The sequence below is a fragment of the Pezoporus occidentalis genome, unplaced genomic scaffold, assembly GCF_034315485.1.
Source record: "Pezoporus occidentalis ecotype Australia unplaced genomic scaffold, CSIRO_AGI_Poc_V1 ctg2, whole genome shotgun sequence".
Classification (NCBI taxonomy): Eukaryota; Metazoa; Chordata; class Aves; order Psittaciformes; family Psittacidae; genus Pezoporus; species Pezoporus occidentalis.
In genome coordinates, this window is record NW_026913855.1 from 20,188,795 (window position 1) to 20,209,894 (window position 21,100).

Consider the following 21,100-nt stretch of genomic DNA (forward strand, 5'->3'; position numbering starts at 1 on the left):
ATAAGCTAGTTTTTAAGAAGTTATTGTTTCTGTAACTCCTGCACTTGTTGCTGTCATTCTTTGTTGCAGGAAGTGTTGGATCATGCTGAGGGGAGGAGGGGGGAGACAACAGGGGACCAAAACCCAAACAACCAAAACAACATGAAACCTGTAGGGGATTGCTTTTTGTTTGTAGCAAAGTCATTTCAGTGATTCAATTAACTGGTTGCTACAACTGAAGAGTAGCATAGATACGAGAGCTTTGTGCTGGCTTTCCCACTGCAATTAACCTACCAGGAACCACACCACGGCAGTGCTTGATACAGTTCTTGCATTTGGAGTCAGCGCTAATAACCAGGCCTTCGAATTAGCGCAGGCATTGACTTCCTCTGTTAATGAAAGCAAAATGTCTGTATTGAATTTCATGAAAGCTTTCCCATTTTATTTTCTTTCCCATGCTGCTGATTGAAAGCAGATATTGTTAAAAGACTTGTTTTAGAAACAGTCAAACTGTGGAAGTGCTGGGAGAACAGCAAAGGGCTTATGGTTGTCTGCATCCTGAGGCCATTATTAAATGTCTGTCCCCATCCATGATCATTGCAACAAAATCATTGGACCTAGTGTCTCTGTTTCTTATTTATAAGCACATCTGGAAAGAATGTGTATAAGATCCTAGAGTGGGTTCCTTTATTTACGTGTTCAAGTTTCATTTAAACCCCAATATATTTTCTTAACTTAAACTGTGTGGGCAGTTTGCTGTCCTCTTGCAGTCCTTTGGCTATGAGGGTGGATCCTGGTATGATCAACTCTTTTTACATATACCCCCCCCCCCCCCCCCCCGAAAAAAAATGTGCCTTTCACAGCTGTGTGACTCTTCCCCAGTGCCTGGCTTACTTGACCTGTTGTGACAGTTTGTAAAACTGGGAAAAGAATTTGCATCTCTTGTGGGTGCTGGGGAGAAAGAGTAATATTGTTAATTCTGCCATCAGTAGAAAGTATTGTAATTCTTCAGATTTGGGGATATCTGTTTCTTCTCTCCAGAAATGGAAGTAGGGAGTGGCTCCGTTCTTTAAGCGGGTTTCACTTATGACCCAGAGAACAAGCAGAAACCTGAACCCCTATTTGTATATGCAGCCATTTAAAGATAGACATACACTCTTTGATTCGGCTTGCTCTTGTCTGGTAATTGTCTTGGGTCTTGGCCAGTGTATTTTGAAAATCCCTTACTTCAACAGCAAAAGGAGTGTTTCCAGGTCTGAAATTCATGAAAGTAGTTTTACTTCATTTCCATGCCTGTTCTTCCAAGGTATATTTCTTTTATAGTAATTGAAGCATATATGCCATAACTTAACTGAGTAAAACATTAAAGCATGCTTAAGCCTTAGTAGAGTTCAGGCCTTCTTTCCGAAGCATTTAGTATGTGGGTTGTCTGGGCTTTTCCTTCTGAGAAGTCTGCTTAAGATCCTGAGAGTTGAGCTTGGAATGTGACCAGCTTGGCTGTACAGTGATCAGAAGTTTGACAGTGCTCTAGAGGTCTTCCTCTGCCCTTTGGGTTAAGGGCATCTAAACATCAGTATAGAGAATGGTGTGAGAGAGCACTTGATATGCTGTATTTTTTACCACCAGCAAGCATCATAAAATGGGTGTTATGGTCCTATTTAAACGTGCAGGGACAGAACTGATATTTAGCAGTGCTGTTTGGCATGTGATAAGGTACAGAGGTGTTGTTCAGAAGCAACTTCAGAACTCTAGTTCTCTTGTAGGAATCTTTATTGAAATCAGAAGGATGAGATGATGTGTACCTACACATGAATGGAAATTCTTGCATGTCCTAATTTGAATCATACCTGAGCGAGCCCAGGAGTATACCAGCTCCTCCTACTGCATTCGTGGAATGTGAGGTTAACCTTGAATGCAATGTAGAGAATACCTGAAGGTATTTTGGCTTCTAAGCTGGCATCAAAAGACTTTTGTGCCAATTTAATTAGTTTTTGATAGTTCAGGAAAAAATTTGGTCGCTGTAAACTCTTACACACATTTCTGTAACTAATAATGTGAGTTTATTTTTTTTTTTTTGGCCTTTTAGGTATCTGTAATTTTAGTTTCATACACTGAACACAGGTTGAAGATGAGCAGTTTTGACATGGTCCTTAGCATGAGTTGGTAGCCTAAAAAGGAGCTTAGTGATGAATCAAGGTAAAAGCAAGGCAGACATACTGCCTAAAGGGAGGGGAGAGAAGAAAAGTCAAGTGAAATAATGCAAACATGGGGGGTGAGAGGATGTCATGGGTTCAGCAGTAGCAGTCATTTTTCCCCTTCTTGGTAGCTGGTGCAGTGCAGTGTTTTGACTTTCAGCTTGGGAACAGAGCTGATAGTGATGTTTAGGTTTGGCCAAGGACTTTGTGAGCCTCATGCTCTGCCAGGGAGGAGGGGAAGCCAGGAGGAAGTAGAGACAGGACACCTGACCCAAACTGACCAAAGAGGTATTCCATACCACAGCACGTCATGCCCAGGATGTAACTGGGAGTTAGCCGGAAGGGCTGGGGGACTGGGGGGTTGGAGGAGGTATGGGTCAGAGCTTGGTCGGGCTGGGGGGGGCGAGTTATCAGTCGGCTGGTGGTGAGAGATGTAGTTATTTCCTTTATCATTATTATCATTGGTGGTCAGTAGTGATTTGTGTTATACCTTAGTTACTAAATGCAACCCGTGGGAGTTGCATTCTTTTCGATTCTCCTCTCCGTCCCTCCGAGAGCAGGGGGAGGGCAAGAAAAAGGGGGGGAAGTGAGCGAACGAATTACCTGACTGGGTTTAAACCACAACAGAGGAGAACTAAATAATCAAACAATGAAGTTCCAATAACGATGGGCCACAGAACCAGCTTGTCTCTCATGCAGTTCCTGTACAAAACCAGGACTGGTGATTTATTATTTGTTTTCTGTGAAATACATACTGTGCTTAAAAGAAGGAGATCCAAAATGCTTACACAGAAAGAAGAGGTATCATTTCCAAGCAGATGATGACTGCTAGTGTGAAGGGAATAGATCTGTACTTTTGCAAGTTGCAATACTGGTAGTATGATGGCTTGTGAAGACTTTTCTTTAAATAAACCTGACCTGAATCTAGTTTTTATTTTCAAAAAGGGAAAAATCCTCAGCATGGGTGTCTATCTAACTGCAGTTTTGTTAGTAGGGTTATCAGTCTTCTGGTCATTGAGAAACGGGAGACACACTGGAAGTAAGCAGATGCAGTGACATTTGGAAAGTGGATTTTCTTTTGGAATTCCCAAATGCTTAATAGCCAAATATACAAATGGAAGATTTGAGCATGCAAATCAGTTTACTCCCTGGTGCTGTCTGCTTATTGCAATACAGATTTGAAGCCAAAGAGCAAACATTGCAACCATGTTGTGAAGAGCTTGGATTATTTTATTTGTTTTTATTTAGCTGCTTGGCTTTTTATTTTTCTAAAATATTAGAGAGCTGATGCAGCTCATAGTCACAGAGTTTGAGAAATTTTGCATTATTTCAGAATTTAGGAATATATGTGGAAATTATAGCCAAGCTATAGTCTCTCATAATGACTGAGTAATTCAGAGGAAATAAATGATGGTATTTTCAAGACTCAGAATTTCAAGAATGGAAGTTGAACAATGGAATGCTTCAGTTGGATCATTCAACTGAAAAGCAAACTTTGTTTTCTGAGCAGTTTTCAGAAGTAAACGTCACACTTACCTGCACATCAAGGTCTAATTTCTGGTTTGTTTTAGCCATTGTGTGTAAGAAAGAATTAAAGTATCCTTTTGTCTGTCTTTATTTTAAAGTAACTGACAATCCAAGCCATAAGGATTGGAAATTAAGATACTTTTGTGAAACAACTGAATCAATATATGTTTCTGCCATGACACAAAAAAGTAATAAACAAAGATGAAATCACTATAGATCTTGTCCCCCTGTGCTTGGTGCTGGTGAGGTCACACCTTGGATACTGCGTGGGTCCCTCATTACAAGAAAGACATTGAGGTGCTGGAGTGTGTCCAAAGGGCCACAAAGCTAGTGTAGGGTCCAGAGAATAAGTCTTATGAGGGAACTGGGGTTGTTAAGTCTGGAGAAGACTCACTGGGGACCTTACTGCTGTTTACAGCTACTGAAAGGAGGTTATAGCGAGGTGGGGTCAGTCTCCCAACTAACAAGCAATAGGACAAGAGGTAGTGGCTTCAAGCTGCTCTAGGGGAGGTTTAGATTAGATATTAGGAAAAATTTCTTCATTGAAAGGGTTGTCAAGCACTGGAACAAATGGCTCAGGGAAGTGGTGGCGTCACCATCCCTAGAGGTATTTAAAAGACATGTAGATGTGGTGCTTAGGGACATTGTTTAGTGGTGGGCTTGGTAGCGTTAAGTTTGCAGTTGGACTTGGTGATCTTGATGCCTTTTCCAACCTAAATGATTCTATGAATCTAAAGATTCCATATTTGATTTACATTACTGTGTAGCTCAGTAGCATATTAATGGGGAGTTTTATCTAATTGAATGTAAGCTGTTTCTTGAAAGACAGTGCTTGTTTTGTTAATATATTTAATTTCTTTGCTAAACTAAGGTTAGAAACTGACATTGAGAAATGTTTCAGTGACTTTTAAAGGTGTGAAATTAAATAATTTGAATACTTAGTGTCTTTTTCCGAAAACCAGGGCAAAAGCATGTATCTGATGGGACTGGCACTCAAATAATAACCAGAAATTATTCTTTGAACTCTTTCAACATGAAATCATTAATCTGAGTGTGTGAAATCAACCTGCAATAAGTGTAATGCCTACATCTTTTTCAGAGGTGTCTTGGTGAGACTGGAAGGATGCAGCCATCCAGTTGTTATGAAAGGCTTGTGTGCAGAATGTGGCCAGGACTTGACTCAGTAAGTATTTTCAGCTCTTTTTTTCAGCCTCTTCTAGCTTGTGATTAGAAATCCAAGCTCTTTGTTTTCTAATTTCATAGAATTGTAGAATGTTTGAGTTAGAAGGGACCATAAAGCCCCTCCAGTTCCACCCCCCTGCCATGGGCAGGAGCACATTCCACTAGAGCAGGTTGCTCAAAGCCCCATCCAACTTGGCCTTAAACACTGCCAGGGATGGGACATCCACAGCTTCTCTGGGCAACCTGTGCCATGGCCTCACCACCCTCACAGGGAAGAGCTTCTTCCTCAGATCTAACCTAAATATCCCCTCTTTTGGTTTAAAGCCGTTCCCTCTTGTCCTTTCCCTACATGCCCTTGTAGAAAGGTCCCTCTCCAGATTTCTTCTAGGCCCCCTTTAGTTACTGGAAAGCTGCTACAAGGCTGCTGTGGCCTTTGCTTCTGTATTCTGAGTCTTAGTAGTTGTGAATCTTAAGGGTAGCTGAAGATGTAGATGCTAGTAGGGAGGAAGAAGGGTATTCAAACTGCCTGACGTAAGTAGGTGCTTAACATACAGAGTGCTCTTATAAGCAAAGTTGAGAGGGAGTTTCCTCTAAAAGTTAAATTTCAGCACAAAGCACTTCTCACATTTGCTTAAAAAAATCTGTTGAGATTGGCTTATAAAATTATTGATTAAAATTGAGTGGTCTGAATATATTAATTCTTGATCACATTATTAATAGTGTGATCATTTAATAAAGTGTATATCTTTACTGAAAAATTGCTGCTTGTAGGCAAGAATCTGTGTTCGTTTTGGATAAAACCAAGACATGAAGACAAAATAGGCAAGTTCTGTGCCACTGTTACAAATGTGTACCCTTTTTCCCCCCATATATGTCGCTGTAGTCACAGAGGCATTATTTAGAACTATACTTTTTAGTCATTACAGGGATTCATAACTAGAAGTATGGGTGAATAAGATGCCATGTGGATGCTTGAGTTACAGTTCATGTTACAAATTTATGACTTAATAACTGCATGCTCTCTTTCTGTAGATGTTGTGGTGTAACTTGCTAACTTAGGTAGAAAATGTGAAGAACATGCATACAGACTCATTCCCATCACAATGTATTCTACTTTGGTTTTTATGTGCTCATAACTGAGGTTAAGAGTTGTAAGGCATGTCAGCAGTGACTTAAACCTGGGTATTCTACCTGTAGAGGTATAAATAGTTGTGAAGTAATAGTAGTTTCATCCATGTGATCTTACTTCATTTGTACTGTATTGTAATGAGATCCAGCTTGTCTGCAGTGCTTCCAATGTAAGGCTTCAAAGCCGGTTTAGATTTTTTTTTTTCATTTTTTTTTTCAAATAGCCTCACATGAAACTAAAGGAATTTAAGCCTTAGGCCAAAAAGAAAGCAAATTCAAAAGATGGTTGTATAAACTCTGTCTTATTGCTAATACAGTTGGTAAAGAGAATGCTTCTTACACATATCAAATTACTAATTCAACAGCTTCTTTCCAGAGTGGGCTGTATAATAGACTGGATTTTAGAAATGAATGTTGTATGCTTATTTGAAGGAAATACTTTGGTTTCATTTTAATTCATAGTCATTATTAAGAACTATTTTGTGAACATTATCACATAAACCAGCACAAGTGGACTAAATGTTGTGCAATATGTAACCCTGTTAGTGGTTTGGATATGGCTTTTCATAAAAAGTTGACTGTTAAGACTGTTAAGTAGTATTTGGTAAAATAAGAAACCTAACTGAAAGTTAGGGTAATAGCAAATAGGTTTTTGCCTGCCCTGAATGAATACTTGTTTTGAGGTTTGAATACTATCACATGTAAATACTGCTATGCTGCTCTTTCATTAAAAATCTAGGTAAATTCAGGATATGCAGTGAAATCTGTTTTCTCAATTAATATTTGTCTACCTCAGCTATCTTCATTTTATACAAAGTAGCTTATACCTATGGAGGAATGTGTTAGGTCTGCTGAGCCTATGTCAGATGGCAGTTCAAAAGCATATGTATTAATTGCCTTCCTTGCCTGAAGTGAGTAAAGCCATTTCACTGCCAGCTTGTTGGGTGTTGTTCAGTGGTACATCCTTTCTGTTAACTAATTCTTATGCTTATTCAACAAATGGTCTGGAAACAGTTCATCTCTTTTAAAGGCTCATTTAAAATACCATTCATTGTTGCATATGAGAGATGTTCTGAACTCTGAAGTAAAGGATGTAACATGGTAAAATGTGCATGTAATCTTAGGACCAAAGGAAGTACCTGTCTTTTGTTTCTTGTGCTTCCAAGCCCTAAGGTACAGCAGAAGCATATCAGACTGTGATTGTGTCTGCTTCAACACAGCTAAGTAATATTTTTTTCCTCAGGTGCTTGCTTGTCATGAAGTGAAAACTGGGTGAAATTTAATTCTGGTTGTAGATCTGATATCAAATTTTGCCTTTTGTAGGACAGGTACTTGTGAGAATTAAGAGATGTGCATGTGACACACAGGACAAAACTTGTGTGATAGTATTTTTAATGTTGGTTAACCATAAATGTCTTTAAAATTAGGTACCACAGTTCCCAATAAATTGATCTTTGTAAGCTGTAAACTAGTGATACTGATGATAGCAGTGGTGTTACTTGATAAGTTTTCAAGGAATTTCATACTTCTGTGTGTACACACACACTTTATCATAAATATATATACACACAAAAAAATGAGAATATGTATACTGTATGTAATAATATTTATCATTAAAATTAGAAATTACTATTCAGTCTATATATGAATATTAATTATATTTATCTGTATATACATGCATCTGTATGTGATTATATGAATACTAAGACTGTGTGTGTATAAAATTCACATAAAGTACAGGCACACACATGTAGTACTTCACTCTGTGCTAAAGGAAAAAGCATGTGTGGGTATTTTTTGGATGTTTTTCTTGAGGCAGCATTCACGTGTAAGTAGCATAAAGAGTAATTTTGCCTGTCCTTTGCTTACATTTATTTTATAGTCTAACTTGGAGAAAAGTGGATAATTGCATGCTGAGAGATTGCAGAAAAAGAAAAAACATTTAAATTTGAGTGGTTGTTATACTTTGTAACTATTTTATAATGCTAATCAATACATAGATGTCTGTTTCATCCTAGTGTCATTTTTAATGAAATAATTATATGGAAGCATAACTAATCATGATGATTTTTGAAAGGTTTTTATGGTGAACTGCTTTGATCTCTATCCATTTATCCATTTGGTTTAGTGACTTACATTAGCAAGAATTTGAAAGAAGAGTATATTAGTCAAAATAGTTTTTTGGTGGAGACTAGTTTGATACTCCAGATTTTAGTGTTCATTTTTCACTAAGCTATTACTCTCTCTTTTGGTGCTTCTTTTCCCTGCATGATTAGGATACAAAACAAGAATGGAAAACAGAATGTGCCATTATCAACAGCAACTGTGTCTATGGTTCACAGTGTTCCAGAGCTGAAAGTTAGCTCTGAGGTAAGTATCATCATGCTTTCTTGATTCATACCTTTCACTATAGCTCTCCAGTTGAGAAGCTTCATTATAGGAATGTCTTCAATGTTCTGTATACTTCATACAGAAAGTTTGGCTTCCTTCTGAAGAGGAATTTGGTGTTAAGCATCAGTAGCTCAGGGGTTTTGTGTGTTTACGGTAATTCAGATTGGTTATTATCAGGTTTATAGTGTTCTTTTAGAGCTTTGCACTGAAAAGATGACACTTGTGACAACAGCCTGAGAATTACTACTTTGATGTTTTTGTCTCTAAGAATGAGCTGGTTTCCACTAGCTGGAAGGTGTTGGGAGCTGGCAGTGTCTTTAAAACTTAGCTTTACCCTTCACCTTGAAATTGGTCCCACTAGATACAGAAAAGCTAGTTTGTTACCAACGTACCTGCATGTTAAACATTTTTTTTTAACTGTTCAATTCAGCTGAGTCATCAAAATATGCTGGTTCAACCCTCAGTTTCTTTAGAGGCAAAGACATGTTTATTATGAAGATAAACATTCTATTTATCTTCTTTACCAGCTTGATTATTTTTTTTTCCTAAACTCTTTGAAGAGCGCCAATAAGAAGAAATGCGAAGATAGAAGCATTAGAAGTGTCCCCATCCTAGAGGAGTGTTTCAAAGGGCAGTTTGCATTTGACCCCTGCTTCTTCATAACGCTCCACTTAACTTTATCCACAGACAGCTAAACTTAAAAGCAACACTGCAGCTTACTATCAGAAGTGGTTAAGGCAAACAGAGCTTAATGTGGTACTTCTAAGGTTTGGAAACATGCACAAGCGGAGTAAACTTCAACTCAGATTTAACAGAGTATAAAGTCTTTGACAGCAGTGCCCACACAGAACTATGTAATCTAATTACTTATGTCTGAAGGCATTTATTCTTTAATCTTAAATTGTCATTTATTTTAATTTTTTTCATTAGCAGTTTAGTTTTATACTTAGCCTAGCGTTGTCAGCTGTAGTGTACCCAGTTGATACAAAATTGCAAGTTTTCAGACCAGGTGATAAACTTGTCCTTTGTGTACCCCAAAGCTATTACTGTTTCCTCTCAAGGCTCCTGGCCTTGAAGTAATTCAGTGGTTATTTATTAACCTTGAAAGTCCTTGAGTTTATCAATTTTAAGAGTTACTAGTGTCACAAAGATCTGAGAGTAGACTATGGGAATTTTTTATTTTTTTTCTGTGGAAAAAATGCTGGCAAGGCTGCCATCACTACAGTTATGTTGAAGCATTGTTTCTAATGCAGTTAGTTTGTATGAGACCTTCTTAATTTTACAGTGCACAAAAGGCAATAAATCTAATTTATTTCTTCTAAGCTTAGTTATGAATGTTTTGTTACAGCAAGCTGAGCAGCTAGGAAGAGAAGATCAACAGCGACTACATCGAAATCGAAAACTGGTGCTCATGGTAGATTTGGATCAGACATTGATCCATACTACAGAACAGCACTGCCAGCAAATGTCTAATAAGGTAAGTATTTGGTGTTAACTTTCAAACCAAAGTGACAATAGGAATATTTCTAACAGTATTTAAATGATGGTTTCATGATTAGGTAAAATTGTAGTTGAAGACTAACAGAAAATGAGAAATAAGTTCTCTGAAATGTATTCCTTTTTTCTGTGCATTTAAAATGATGGTATGTTTTCTTCCAAACTTTGAGAAGTTTCAGGTAGTTTAATGTCTGCTTTCCTTCCTCTGCAGTTCACAAGCTGAGTACTCAGTAATGAGACCTTTTTTTTTCCCCTCCATGTCTGAGGTGGATATAGTGAATTACTGTTTGAAGTCCCTCTTTGGATAAGCCTGTGTGTTACTACATCTGTCATTCCTTGACTATGTCTAGAGATTTTTTTCTTTAATTTTGTTTTTCTGGGGTGAGAGGCGAGTTCAGGTGTTGCTATTTATATTTAATTCTTCCTGAAACATTCGTCATTGCACTGATGGGGACTATTGGCTTGTAACATTTCCAGCTTGGAAACTTAAAAAAACTAAAAAATAATTTTTAAAAAGTGTGTTAGAATGTATCTACAGTGTCTTGTAAAGGAGGATGCAAATTCAAACTTGTCATGCAAACTACAGCTGCATGATTGCTCTTTTTTAACTCTTGTCATTTGCGCATGTCCAGTAAGTTCAACGTGCATTAACTCCTGCTAGGAAAAAGCAAGCTGTAAATGTACTTTGTAATTGAGAGGAAAAGGGAGAGTGAATGTTCAGCTTAAAGATCAAAAGAACTTGTCTATTTGAAAGGCTTTGCCTTCATCTATATAAATAAATGGTTTAAACAAAAACATTTTTAAAAGATTGTGAGATTTTTATCTGGGATCTTTATCTGCAAAATTCCTTCCTGGTTTGCTATCTGATGGTATATTTCCATAGACATAATGTTTTTTCATCCAACAAAGTCTTTCTCTGAGCCCAGTATGTACTAAAACTAATCTGAGTGAAGTTCACTGAATGATATTGATTGGATTGGGATCCTGAACTTTCTGAGAAATTTCTCAGTTTGCTTTGTTCAGATTGGTTTGCCATAAGATTTGAATGGAAGCTACCTTGATCATAAACTTTTTCAAATGCAGGAAGGTACACTGGAAACTTTTGTGTTGGACTGGCTGGTACAGAGCAAAAACATGCTTTGGATTTTATTCATCCACATAGTCTTTGTGGCTAAAACTTGCTTTAGCCTAGTCGGACCAAATAAAAGTAGTGAAAGTGATGGAAGAGGGAATAGCACTTCTGAAATGCTGACGTTTTTGTTTGTTATCGTGATAATATGAAACATGCTTTTTCTTCTAGGGAATATTTCATTTCCAGTTAGGTCGAGGTGAGCCTATGTTGCATACTCGTTTGCGTCCTCATTGTAAGGAATTCCTGGAAAAAATTGCCAAGCTGTATGAATTACATGTTTTTACTTTTGGCAGCAGACTGTATGCACATACAATTGCAGGTGAGTAGCATGTTACACTTAACAATATTTACGCTATCAGGCTTTATATTTATATAACTAGTTTTCTTTCTGTGATTGTTTTCAGGTATTTGTTCTTCGTTTTGTGCAAAAAACACTTCCTAGATATTTCAGTAAACAGGTTTCTGGGTTCACTTACAAGGCAGTGGCTGTATGGCCTGTAATTTTAGAAATAATCCTTTTCTTCCTTTCAGACATGCTTTTTTTGCTTCCCTGATGGTTAGAGAATTAGACTGTGGCATGACAACTAGTGCCTTCCTATTTAATTAAGAAATTATGTTGATGGACTCTAAAAATGATCTGCAAATCACTTGTCTTAAAATCTAAAGTAATTCCGTAAAAATCAACAACATGAAATTCTCTCTTCCTGTGGGGATCATACCCACACGTACATTCACCCACATACACCCTGCTGTTCCCATTCACCAAAGGAAGTTTGGCTGCTAAAAATCAATGTACAGAAGTTCTGTTTGTGTTCTGGAGCTGAGATGTGCTTATTTGAGGAAAAACACAGATGTAGCAATATTTTCACATATTTTTCCTCAAGAACGTAGAATTGTTTTCTCCTAGTAACTGAAAACTTACATTTAAATTATAGCATTAGTAGTCTGTGGTGTGGGTCACTGAGTGAAATGCTTACCTCCTTCCAGCAACTGTAAAAGAAACCTACCCTCTTGTGAAAACATATGAGTGAAATTCATGTTAGGAGGGTTACCCTGGGTTTAAACTGTAAAATTGGCTTTCAGTGCCTTGACAGAATAGCATTTTCTGTGTAGACTTTCCTGTATGAAGTCTGTCAGACTAAGACAGTATAACTCACGTTGTTTTAGCTTGTGACTTTGTATGTCAGACTGTCCTGGCTGCTGTTCTGTGTCTCCTAGCTTTTTTGTCTTTCATACCTGCTTTTTTTTGTGTCAGGTTGCCACAAGTGTGTTGAGCAATGCTATCCCAGTGATCCCACTTCTTGGCAAGAAAGGAACATTCCAGAATAGTTAGCTAACTATCCTAGTTAGCACTAGAACAGTTTAGAAAAGAATTGTGTAAGTAGAGAATTCTTCATGCTTGTTAAACAAGCCACAGAAGATGCTTATAATTACAGAAATCTCGAATCAGGAAGTGATACCTGCTTGTGGTCTCCAGCTGATTTTCCTTGAAAGTTCAGGGAGGCATATCCTGTCCTGCCCATCCAAGTGAACATTTCTACATTACTTACTATTTTTTGACCAAGAAGAAGAATCTTCTTAAAGCTTTGTCAGTCTCACTGTTGGATTATATGTTGTATACCGCTAATGCGTTAACACTTTTGTACCTTGCTTCCTCCTTGGTGTGGTTATTTCTTGTGTAGCAAAAGGGGAATGTTTTTTTTATATGCTAGGTCTAAGTAACTGGTAAAGGAAAGTAGGTGGGCAAGATTCCTTACTTGGATCTGTGTGCCAAAAATCTGCATGTGGCTTAAGGTTAGAAGGTGTATACCCAATGATGTAAGGAAGACATATAGCAAATAAGCTTCAGAGCCAGGGAGAAGAGTGAGTCACAGACGTAGTTAACTCATGATATGTATGTGCTTCCCCACTGATTGGTCATCTCTCAATGTATGACTTGGTCATGTGCTTACTTTGAGCTAAAATTTTTATTACCCTGTAGTCCCCGTGCTGGCACAGGCTGGTACTTATAATGTGATAAGCCTATTTGTCGGCATCATACTTGCACTGTTCCATCTGTTCCACAGAGGAAATAGCCACCAAATGAGCAAACTAGGGTATTACTGCTTCCTGACATCCCCAGACTTTCAGATTTTTGCCTGAAACTGTCTGACTTCATTGAAAGTGTTCAAACTGCAAGTGGATAGTTTCAGCTGAAATATGTTGCTATGGAGAAATGGTCGATACAGCCTTTGGTCCATGTACTTGCCTGTGTAACCTAGATGCAGAACAGAGAAATGTATAGCTAATACATACAGAGAACACTTGATGGCAGTATTGGTTAAATTATCTCTCACAGCTGTCAGTTTGATATTTTACTGTTATCCCTCTGTTATGTAAAGGAAGGACTTGTAATGAATCTTTTCTCATAAGGAAAAAGGGTTTTGTTGTTAGGTCCTCCATATGCATCCTAGATTTCTTTGTGAAATCAGGTTCTCCATATAGGACCTATAGGACTCTGTAGTTCTCCATTTCTTCGTGAAATCTAGACACTGAGCTGCTACTTGCGTGTTCTGGAAGGCTTTTTCCTCATTTGCGAATAGATGACAGAGGTCCTTTTCTCTCATCCCAGCAGACTCAGCTGTTAAGTGGCATTACCTGCTATTTGTAAACACCATTTATATCTGCCTGAAGCAGTTTATCCTAAACCCTTTCTTAATTTGACATATTTGCAAAGTGGTATCTTGTAGTACGGTTATGAAGATGAATTTTACATTTTTATCTAGAGCCTCCTGTAGTATTTATCTTATAAATAATTACTTTGACCAATTGATACTTTTTTTCCTACTCTGCATCAGAGAAGTCCAGTGTATTTAATACTGAATTTGGCTTAAATGGTGTTGTAAAAGTCAATGCAGCTGTGAATTTTGAGTTCAAAGGCCACTAGGCAAGGATAATGCAGTATGAAATCACTCCTAAGATTCCTAGTGGATTTTAGGAAGTAGAACTGATTTGAGGACGTTCATACATATGGTTTATTACAGCAAGTGTGTCAAGAAATAACTGGTGAGAGTGTGTGTGTGTGTAATCACCAGTGTCTGAAGGTCTCTAATGCAACTGAAAGATTGAGTGAACAGCTCTTTCCAGGTTCTAAAGTAGGACCTGAAGTAGAATTGGAGATGACTTTCAGTTTTAAATTTATTTTTAAAAGGACTTCTTCAAATCCATGTTGGATCCTGCTGTTACATCACCCCACTGGGAATTGCTGTTTAACTCTGTAAGATCTGAGACTTCCCCAATATAATTTATTTACTTTTGAACATTGCATCTTGTGATGTTGTTGGTCTTTTTTACTTAACCTTAGAAGTCTTACAAAGGTTTGCTTTTGTAACAGCCTACATAAGGTCAGGTAACACAGTTAGGTATGCTTGTATGTGCAAAGACCCAGTCTGAGATACTGGAAAACAAACTGGAGAGGAATAGTCTCTGGTAGGTGAGTCAACTGAATAGTCCCTCATAATATGGCAGTCAAAGGATAATGATAGTGACTTCAGTTTGTTCAAAAAACTGCTTAGAGGTGTACTTAGCACATTGTCTAATTCATGGAACTAAATGGAGACTCAGTTTTGATTTGAAACCACAAGTCTGTCTTCAATCATTTTGACTTCTTATAAAGGCTTTTTTTTAAACATGCTTACAAAATGAGAAATTCATCAACGTTTATCCTTTTGCTGGAATGTTACCTGCAAACTGATACTTCTCCATTAAAAAAAAAAATCTGTTAAGAAAATTTATTATTAACACTCAATCAACAAACAGTGAAAAGTGACTGATCAGATTTCAAGGCATGGTGGTGGAAATGGGTAGAAATAAATGAAACAAGAGTACATGTTGGGAACACTTTCACTGTTGCTGTATACTTAATGAGCATATTAAAAAACACAGATGTTCTTATCCCTCCAAAGTCATAGAAAATGACAACAAAATGCCCCCACAAAAAACCAGCATCATCAAAACAGGTGCCTTTTTTGGTGTATCTGTATGGACTTTTATTAAAGAAAAAGCCACCAGTGCTTTGGAAGGTATCATCGATTTGAAACCTGTGGCTTCATTATTAAAGGTTAATATCCAAACAGTGTGCTATGGTAAATTCTAAGTGTTTTAATATGTAGGTTGTGAAAATATTTTTATTTTGAAGGTAATAGATTTTTTCATTATGTTTCCCAGTTCTTGTTACTGAAAGCAGCATAATAATGATTTTAATTTTTTAATAAAAGTTTAATCTTAGGCCTTACTTAGTTTTATCTTGGAGGTTATATCTGCATCTACTTATTTTTAATGTAAAGTTTTTATTTCTTCAGGTATATGTTCTATTTGCAGTCATAAACAAATTAAAACTTAATGTTTTAAGTAACAGTATGTTATGTAGCCACTAGTTGTCTTGCTTGCTCTTGTATAGAGCAAAATCATAGAATAGTTTGGGCTGTAAGGGACTTTCAGAGGCCATCTAGGCCAATCCCCCTGCAATGAGCAGGGACATCTTCAACTAGATCAGATCCTCTGTTTCCAACGATATTCCAGTTATGTCTTCTGGTGTCACTGAATCACTAAATAGGTTAGTGAATAGCCAGTATAGCCTCTTCAAAATTTAAAGATGATATTAACATACTATTGAAGAAAACAAATTATGTATGCTAAATGCAATGTTATCTGTCATTACCCTGCCATGTGAATACATCAGGGTTATGTCTGTTGTATTGGTTCAGTTGGCCAGGCAACATCCAAGAGAAATCAAAGAGTTTAAGACATGGTCTTTAAATGACCAGTGCTGTTTTCCATATTGTTATTCAAGTAGCTTAGCTTTGAAAGACCCTTCTCTCTTAAGATGAGCTTTTATCTGTGTGGGTACATCTGTTGTGAGCTGTATCGTAAGTGCAATTTTAGTGAATTATCAAGGAGGAAAAAAGTGTTTAAATTAGGTCTTTACCAGGCATTATCGAAAAGTTCCAGAACATTATCTCATCTCTAATACTTGGCAGTCAGGGTTTCTGTGCTTGGGCTTTCTTAGTTCAGCTTCACTTGCAGTTTTAGCTAGACAAGACTGCAAATGAATGCCTCATTGTGGTTTTACCATTTAATAGTGCACATCTGTCCAATTTGATGTAGAGTGTCCCTGTGTATTCAGATAATAGAATACAGAAGAAGAGAATTTGGTTGGGGAGAGCAGCAACTTATATGACAGCTTATGTAGTTTGTCAAAATATCTGTATGTATGGCAATAAATCTTTGTAGCTAATTCTCTCAATTCATTATGCCTAGGTACTGCAAGGGTCTCACTACAGGGGATGATTCTACGAGTTTGCAGCAATTCTTAAGCATAGCCGGGTGAGTTAAGGTTGAACCTCTGTCCTTAACTCGAAATTTTCTTGCTTTTATGGGTTTTAAGTTACTCCAATTACACATCAACTACATAGAGGATCAACTTTTCAGTTGCTGATTTTTATTCGACTTTTTTATACTCTCTTTTTGAAGACCCAGCTTAAACATACTCATGAGAGCTGGACTTCTAAAAGGAGTTGACCATGTGTTCTGTGCAAATCTCAAAGCTCCTCCTTGAAAGAAAATTGAAGTTGGTCCTTAAAATCTATAGTCACTTTGAACTTTGGTTCTGGCTGTTAAGATGGCCACCATTTAAGGTAAAATAAAAAACCTTTAAAAAGTTGCCCCAGATAAGTATTGACTGCCCTGTATTACTCAGAAAATGAGAAGTTAATGCTAAATTTAACACAAATTCAGTAAACTGAGAAATTCAGGTTAGCATGTAAGATGTCAGTTTCTTTCTGAGCCATTATGTGACTGTGATCTGCTCATGAGGTTGAACTTCATTATTGGACGCTAGGTTCAGAAGCATGTGCATGTGTGTTTGTACACCCAAGTCACCATTTTCCTAAATAATGGCATTTTATTTTAAGATCAGATAGCACAGCTTCTTTTGGTTTGTTTTTGATTTGTCTTTTTTCCTGAGTGTAGTCAGAACAGTGACTGCAACTAGGTCTAAATATTTCGAGGAATCCCAGGATATATTCATTATGTGTAAATATATTTAAGTAGTTTTTAGAGGTACAACTTAAAACCTACAAATGCAAGAGCTCCGGCTGAAACTGTCCCTTAACTTGCCCACTGTGCTTAAGTATTGCAGCACATTGCCGACTCTTGTGAGACTTCTCCGCAGTCCCTAGGCATAATGAGCTAAGGCGAGCATTTAGCTTTAACGAATCACCTGTAGAGAGATAAATGTAAGTTGCAAGAGTCACGTGTATCTGTCATCTGCTGTATCTCTTCCAGCCTGATTTATGTGGCTGTCACAAATTTAGTTCTTTTCATTTCAATTTTGGTGCTATGTTGAAGGAAAATGAGATGGGACTTGTAAAATTAATGCCATTGCATTAGTTACAAATACTTGATCCACTGTGCTTACCTTTTCCCCCATATAATACCTCATACCTTAAAACTGTCTGTTAGTTAAACTGCTGGTGCATAGATTAAAAATAACTGAATTATATAGAATGTAAGCAAGGAACAAACATCTTGAACATTAACTTCTTCATTTCTTCTTTCAAAAGGATTTTTGGACCCCGAAAAGAAGCTGTTTTCCCATCGAATATTATCAAGGGATGAATGTATTGATCCATTTTCAAAAACTGGGAATCTTAGGTATGTATATGGGTCTTACACATTAAACAAAATAAGACAACAGAATATGCTAAATATAATAAAAATTACTCCCTCTGCACTTAACATGTTTATAGTCCTCCTTTATCTGCTTCTTAAATATCAACATGGTCTCCATAAAACCGAGATGTTGGGTATTGCAGCATTTAATCTAGTTATTGTGTTTTGTGGTAGTATAACAGTAAGAATGTGAAGCAATGGAATCATGTTTTCACTTACACTTTTCTTGTAATAACTTAACCTTGTTTCCATTTTATTATTCCAGGCTTCAGGCTTGTGGTCTTGTATGATGACTTGTATGTTGCATGGGGTTTTGGGTTGGTTGGTTTTGGGTTGTTTTTTGGGGGTATTTTTTTTATTTGTTTTTTTTTTTTCAGTTAAACCAAAGTTCTCAGTTTGAGATTAATACTTATTTCGGTATCTAATATTCTGGCTTTCAAATCTGCTGTATATCTAGCAGCTTCTGTGGTGCAGCGTTTCTTGAAATTAGGCCATCTAGAGCCTTAAATTAATATTGTAGTCTAAATTCAGGTTCTGATGTTTTTCAGGGTATAAAATCAAGGGTGTGGTTTTTTTTTCATGTAAGGCAAATATATTTAGGATTTTGTAAACCTAGATCAAAAATTATTCCCACCTGACCATAGCAAATGAGAAGTTTGGGTTTTTTTTGGTTGTAGGCTTTTTGTTTTGTTTTTTTTTTGAGTTGGGTCATCCTCCCCCCCCGCCCCGCTGTTTTCATATGCATGTGTGTATCAAGTGCTGTACCTCTTCCTCCTCAGTGATGTAAGTATTAGTACTTTTTGCTTCCATTGTTCTGGATTGAGTGAGTCAGCTCTTTGAAAAACTGTTCATGTGTCTTTCCTATTTCTATATAGTGTATTGACCATGTATGTCATTGGCTTTGGGGCTCTTTGTTGACCTAAACTGTAAGACTGGCTGAAACGTTGTAATGCAGAGGTTTGTTGGCTCCTGCTTCTAACCTCTGGAATAGAGATATAAAAACAGCTGTTTCTTTTATTTTTTTTTTATTGACTTTAAATTAGCAGGTTGATACATATATCATGTCCTGCAAACTTGCTTGTAGCAAACCAGAATGTCAACAGAAACTGCTTTCATTGATAGTATTAATTTCTAAAACTAAATTAATTTTATAAACTGTTTCATCTTTTAGAGATCTCTTCCCATGTGGCGATTCAATGGTTTGCATCATTGATGATAGAGAGGATGTTTGGAAGTTTGCACCCAATTTGATAACTGTGAAGAAATACGTATACTTTCAGGGTATAGGAGATATTAATGCGCCTCCTGGACCAAGAGAAATTCAAATGAAGAAGAAAGGTAATTTATATAATTTTTAAACTACTTTCACAAGTTTTTCCAATTTTCAGATGTGTTTGATAGCTGTTGCAACCCTGTATTATTGTAGTTGACATAGTACTCCTGCAGCACAAGTGCAAGTAACTTAGTAAAACTGGACTGTTCTTGTTCATAGCTTTCCTTTTGATGGGTAACCACAGCAAAAGTGGAGTACTGGTAGATAACGTTTTGGCTGTTATGGCTGGAGTGCTGGTATGGCAATACAACGAATCATTCAAAAAAACAGAGAGGAAAGCAATTTCTCTCCTCTGTGTAAAATAAGGCACAGAAAAAAATAAATCTTTACTCCTCTCTGTAGGTTTCTTCTCTTCAGTCCCCTTTCCTGCCCCACTTTGGAGGAATAGTTAATGAACTCTGGTCTCAACATACTGCTGAGAATGAATATTTTGTTCCTACTTAACCTCCCTGTCTAAATCATGCTGCATTAGTTTCATTGCCCTGAGGTGTAATCGTGAAACTCGCGCTAAAAAATAAATCCTTTCATGTTTGCATAGTTAACAAATAGTCACTGATGGCCTGTGTGATTTTTAAAGAAGATAAAAGAGCTGCTTACACAGCGTCTTTACAAAAGTAAAGTTTGTTAGGTTTGCCAGTTCTAGTTCTCTCTAGTAATCATTGACATGTAAAGTATCTTAACTTCTGAAAAGCCTGTCACTTGCTAACATAGTGATTGCATATGTAAATTGTGTGTTTAAGGAAAAAAAAATTCACTTCTGATTAAACTAAAAAAAAAAAAAGAAAATATGTACAGATTTTCTTTCTTTCTTTCTTATGTTTTAGTAAACTACTCTACAAAACCAGAGGCATTGGATTCAGGAGTGACATCAGGAAAAGATGCTGAAGAAACAAAGAGTGTTATATGTGTAGAAGAGCAAAGCAATGGTCTCAAGAAAACTACAAAGGATGCTTGCACTGCAAATGGAGGTACTTCTGTAAGCAGTGAAACACTGGACTGGGATATGAACCCTCGTGATAAAGTCATTGCCCAGGATACCTTAAATGATAGCACTGATCAGAAAGTGGACAGTGAGATCACTAATGATTTGACAAATACAATAGAATCTCAGATTTCTTCAGAACAAGGTGACAGAACAGTGACAGAGAAGCAGCAAACCCAAGACAAGACAACAAATGAGTTGGACTTTGAACTGTCTAGTGACAGTGAAAGTGATGGTGGATTGGATACCAAAAAGTCATCCACTTCTGTATCAGATAGTGAGAATGAGGAAAAGAGAAGCTGGAAGAAATCCAAACAACCTTTGCAGGATGAAAATTTGCAGAAAGGGAGTTGCATTGATGTGAGTGAAAAAAAAGATGGTCTGGTGAACCATTCTGGGGATGCACAATCTCTACCAAGTGAAAATATTCATGACAAAACTGATCTTGAAGCACAAGAAGAAAGTGAACAGGAAAGTCTTTGTGATTTAGGAAATGGGTGTGCAGACAAGAAAGAAGCTGAAACAGAGTCTCAGAATAGTGAACAATCTGGAATTACAATGGGTGAGTCCTTAGATCAGAGTATGGAGGAAGAAGACGAGGAGGATGATACAGATGATGATGACCATTTAATATACCTCGAAGAGATCCTTGTGCGGGTTCACACTGATTATTACACAAAGTATGATAAATACCTGAAAAAAGAGATTGAGGAAATTCCAGATATCAGAAAAATAGTACCAGAACTGAAAAGTAAAGTGCTGGCAGATGTAACCATAATATTTAGCGGACTCTACCCAACAAACTTTCCCATTGAGAAAACACGGGAACACTATCATGCCACAGCACTTGGAGCTAAAATTGTGAAGAATCTAGTACTGAGTGCTGATGATCCTGACAAAGCAACACATCTCATTGCAGCAAGGACAGGTAAGCACATGAGGCAAGTTTTCAATCAGCTTTTTTTCCTGTTTCAGCTCATTTATGCCTCGAGTTGTTTTTCTGTAGCCTACAGGCTTAAATATAACTGCGATTAGAATTTAAA

The 21,100-nt window shown here is 37.1% G+C and overlaps 1 protein-coding gene across 2 annotated transcripts in view; it reads left to right on the forward strand.

Moving 5' to 3' along the window:
• CTDP1 (CTD phosphatase subunit 1) overlaps positions 1 to 21,100 on the forward strand; it is a 102,236-nt gene that overhangs the window by 11,177 nt on the left and 69,959 nt on the right. The window contains exons 1-8 of one of the 2 annotated variants that reach the window (XM_062618097.1): positions 2,048 to 2,175; positions 4,801 to 4,884; positions 8,288 to 8,381; positions 9,751 to 9,879; positions 11,200 to 11,350; positions 17,634 to 17,724; positions 18,914 to 19,080; positions 19,900 to 20,985. In XM_062618097.1, the coding sequence (XP_062474081.1) occupies positions 4,844 to 4,884; positions 8,288 to 8,381; positions 9,751 to 9,879; positions 11,200 to 11,350; positions 17,634 to 17,724; positions 18,914 to 19,080; positions 19,900 to 20,985 (1,759 nt within the window). In that variant the 5' untranslated portion in view covers positions 2,048 to 2,175; positions 4,801 to 4,843. Of the gene's footprint in view, positions 1 to 2,047; positions 2,176 to 4,800; positions 4,885 to 8,287; positions 8,382 to 9,750; positions 9,880 to 11,199; positions 11,351 to 17,633; positions 17,725 to 18,913; positions 19,081 to 19,899; positions 20,986 to 21,100 lie in introns of those variants that run through there. The other variant, XM_062618096.1, reaches the window with a different exon arrangement.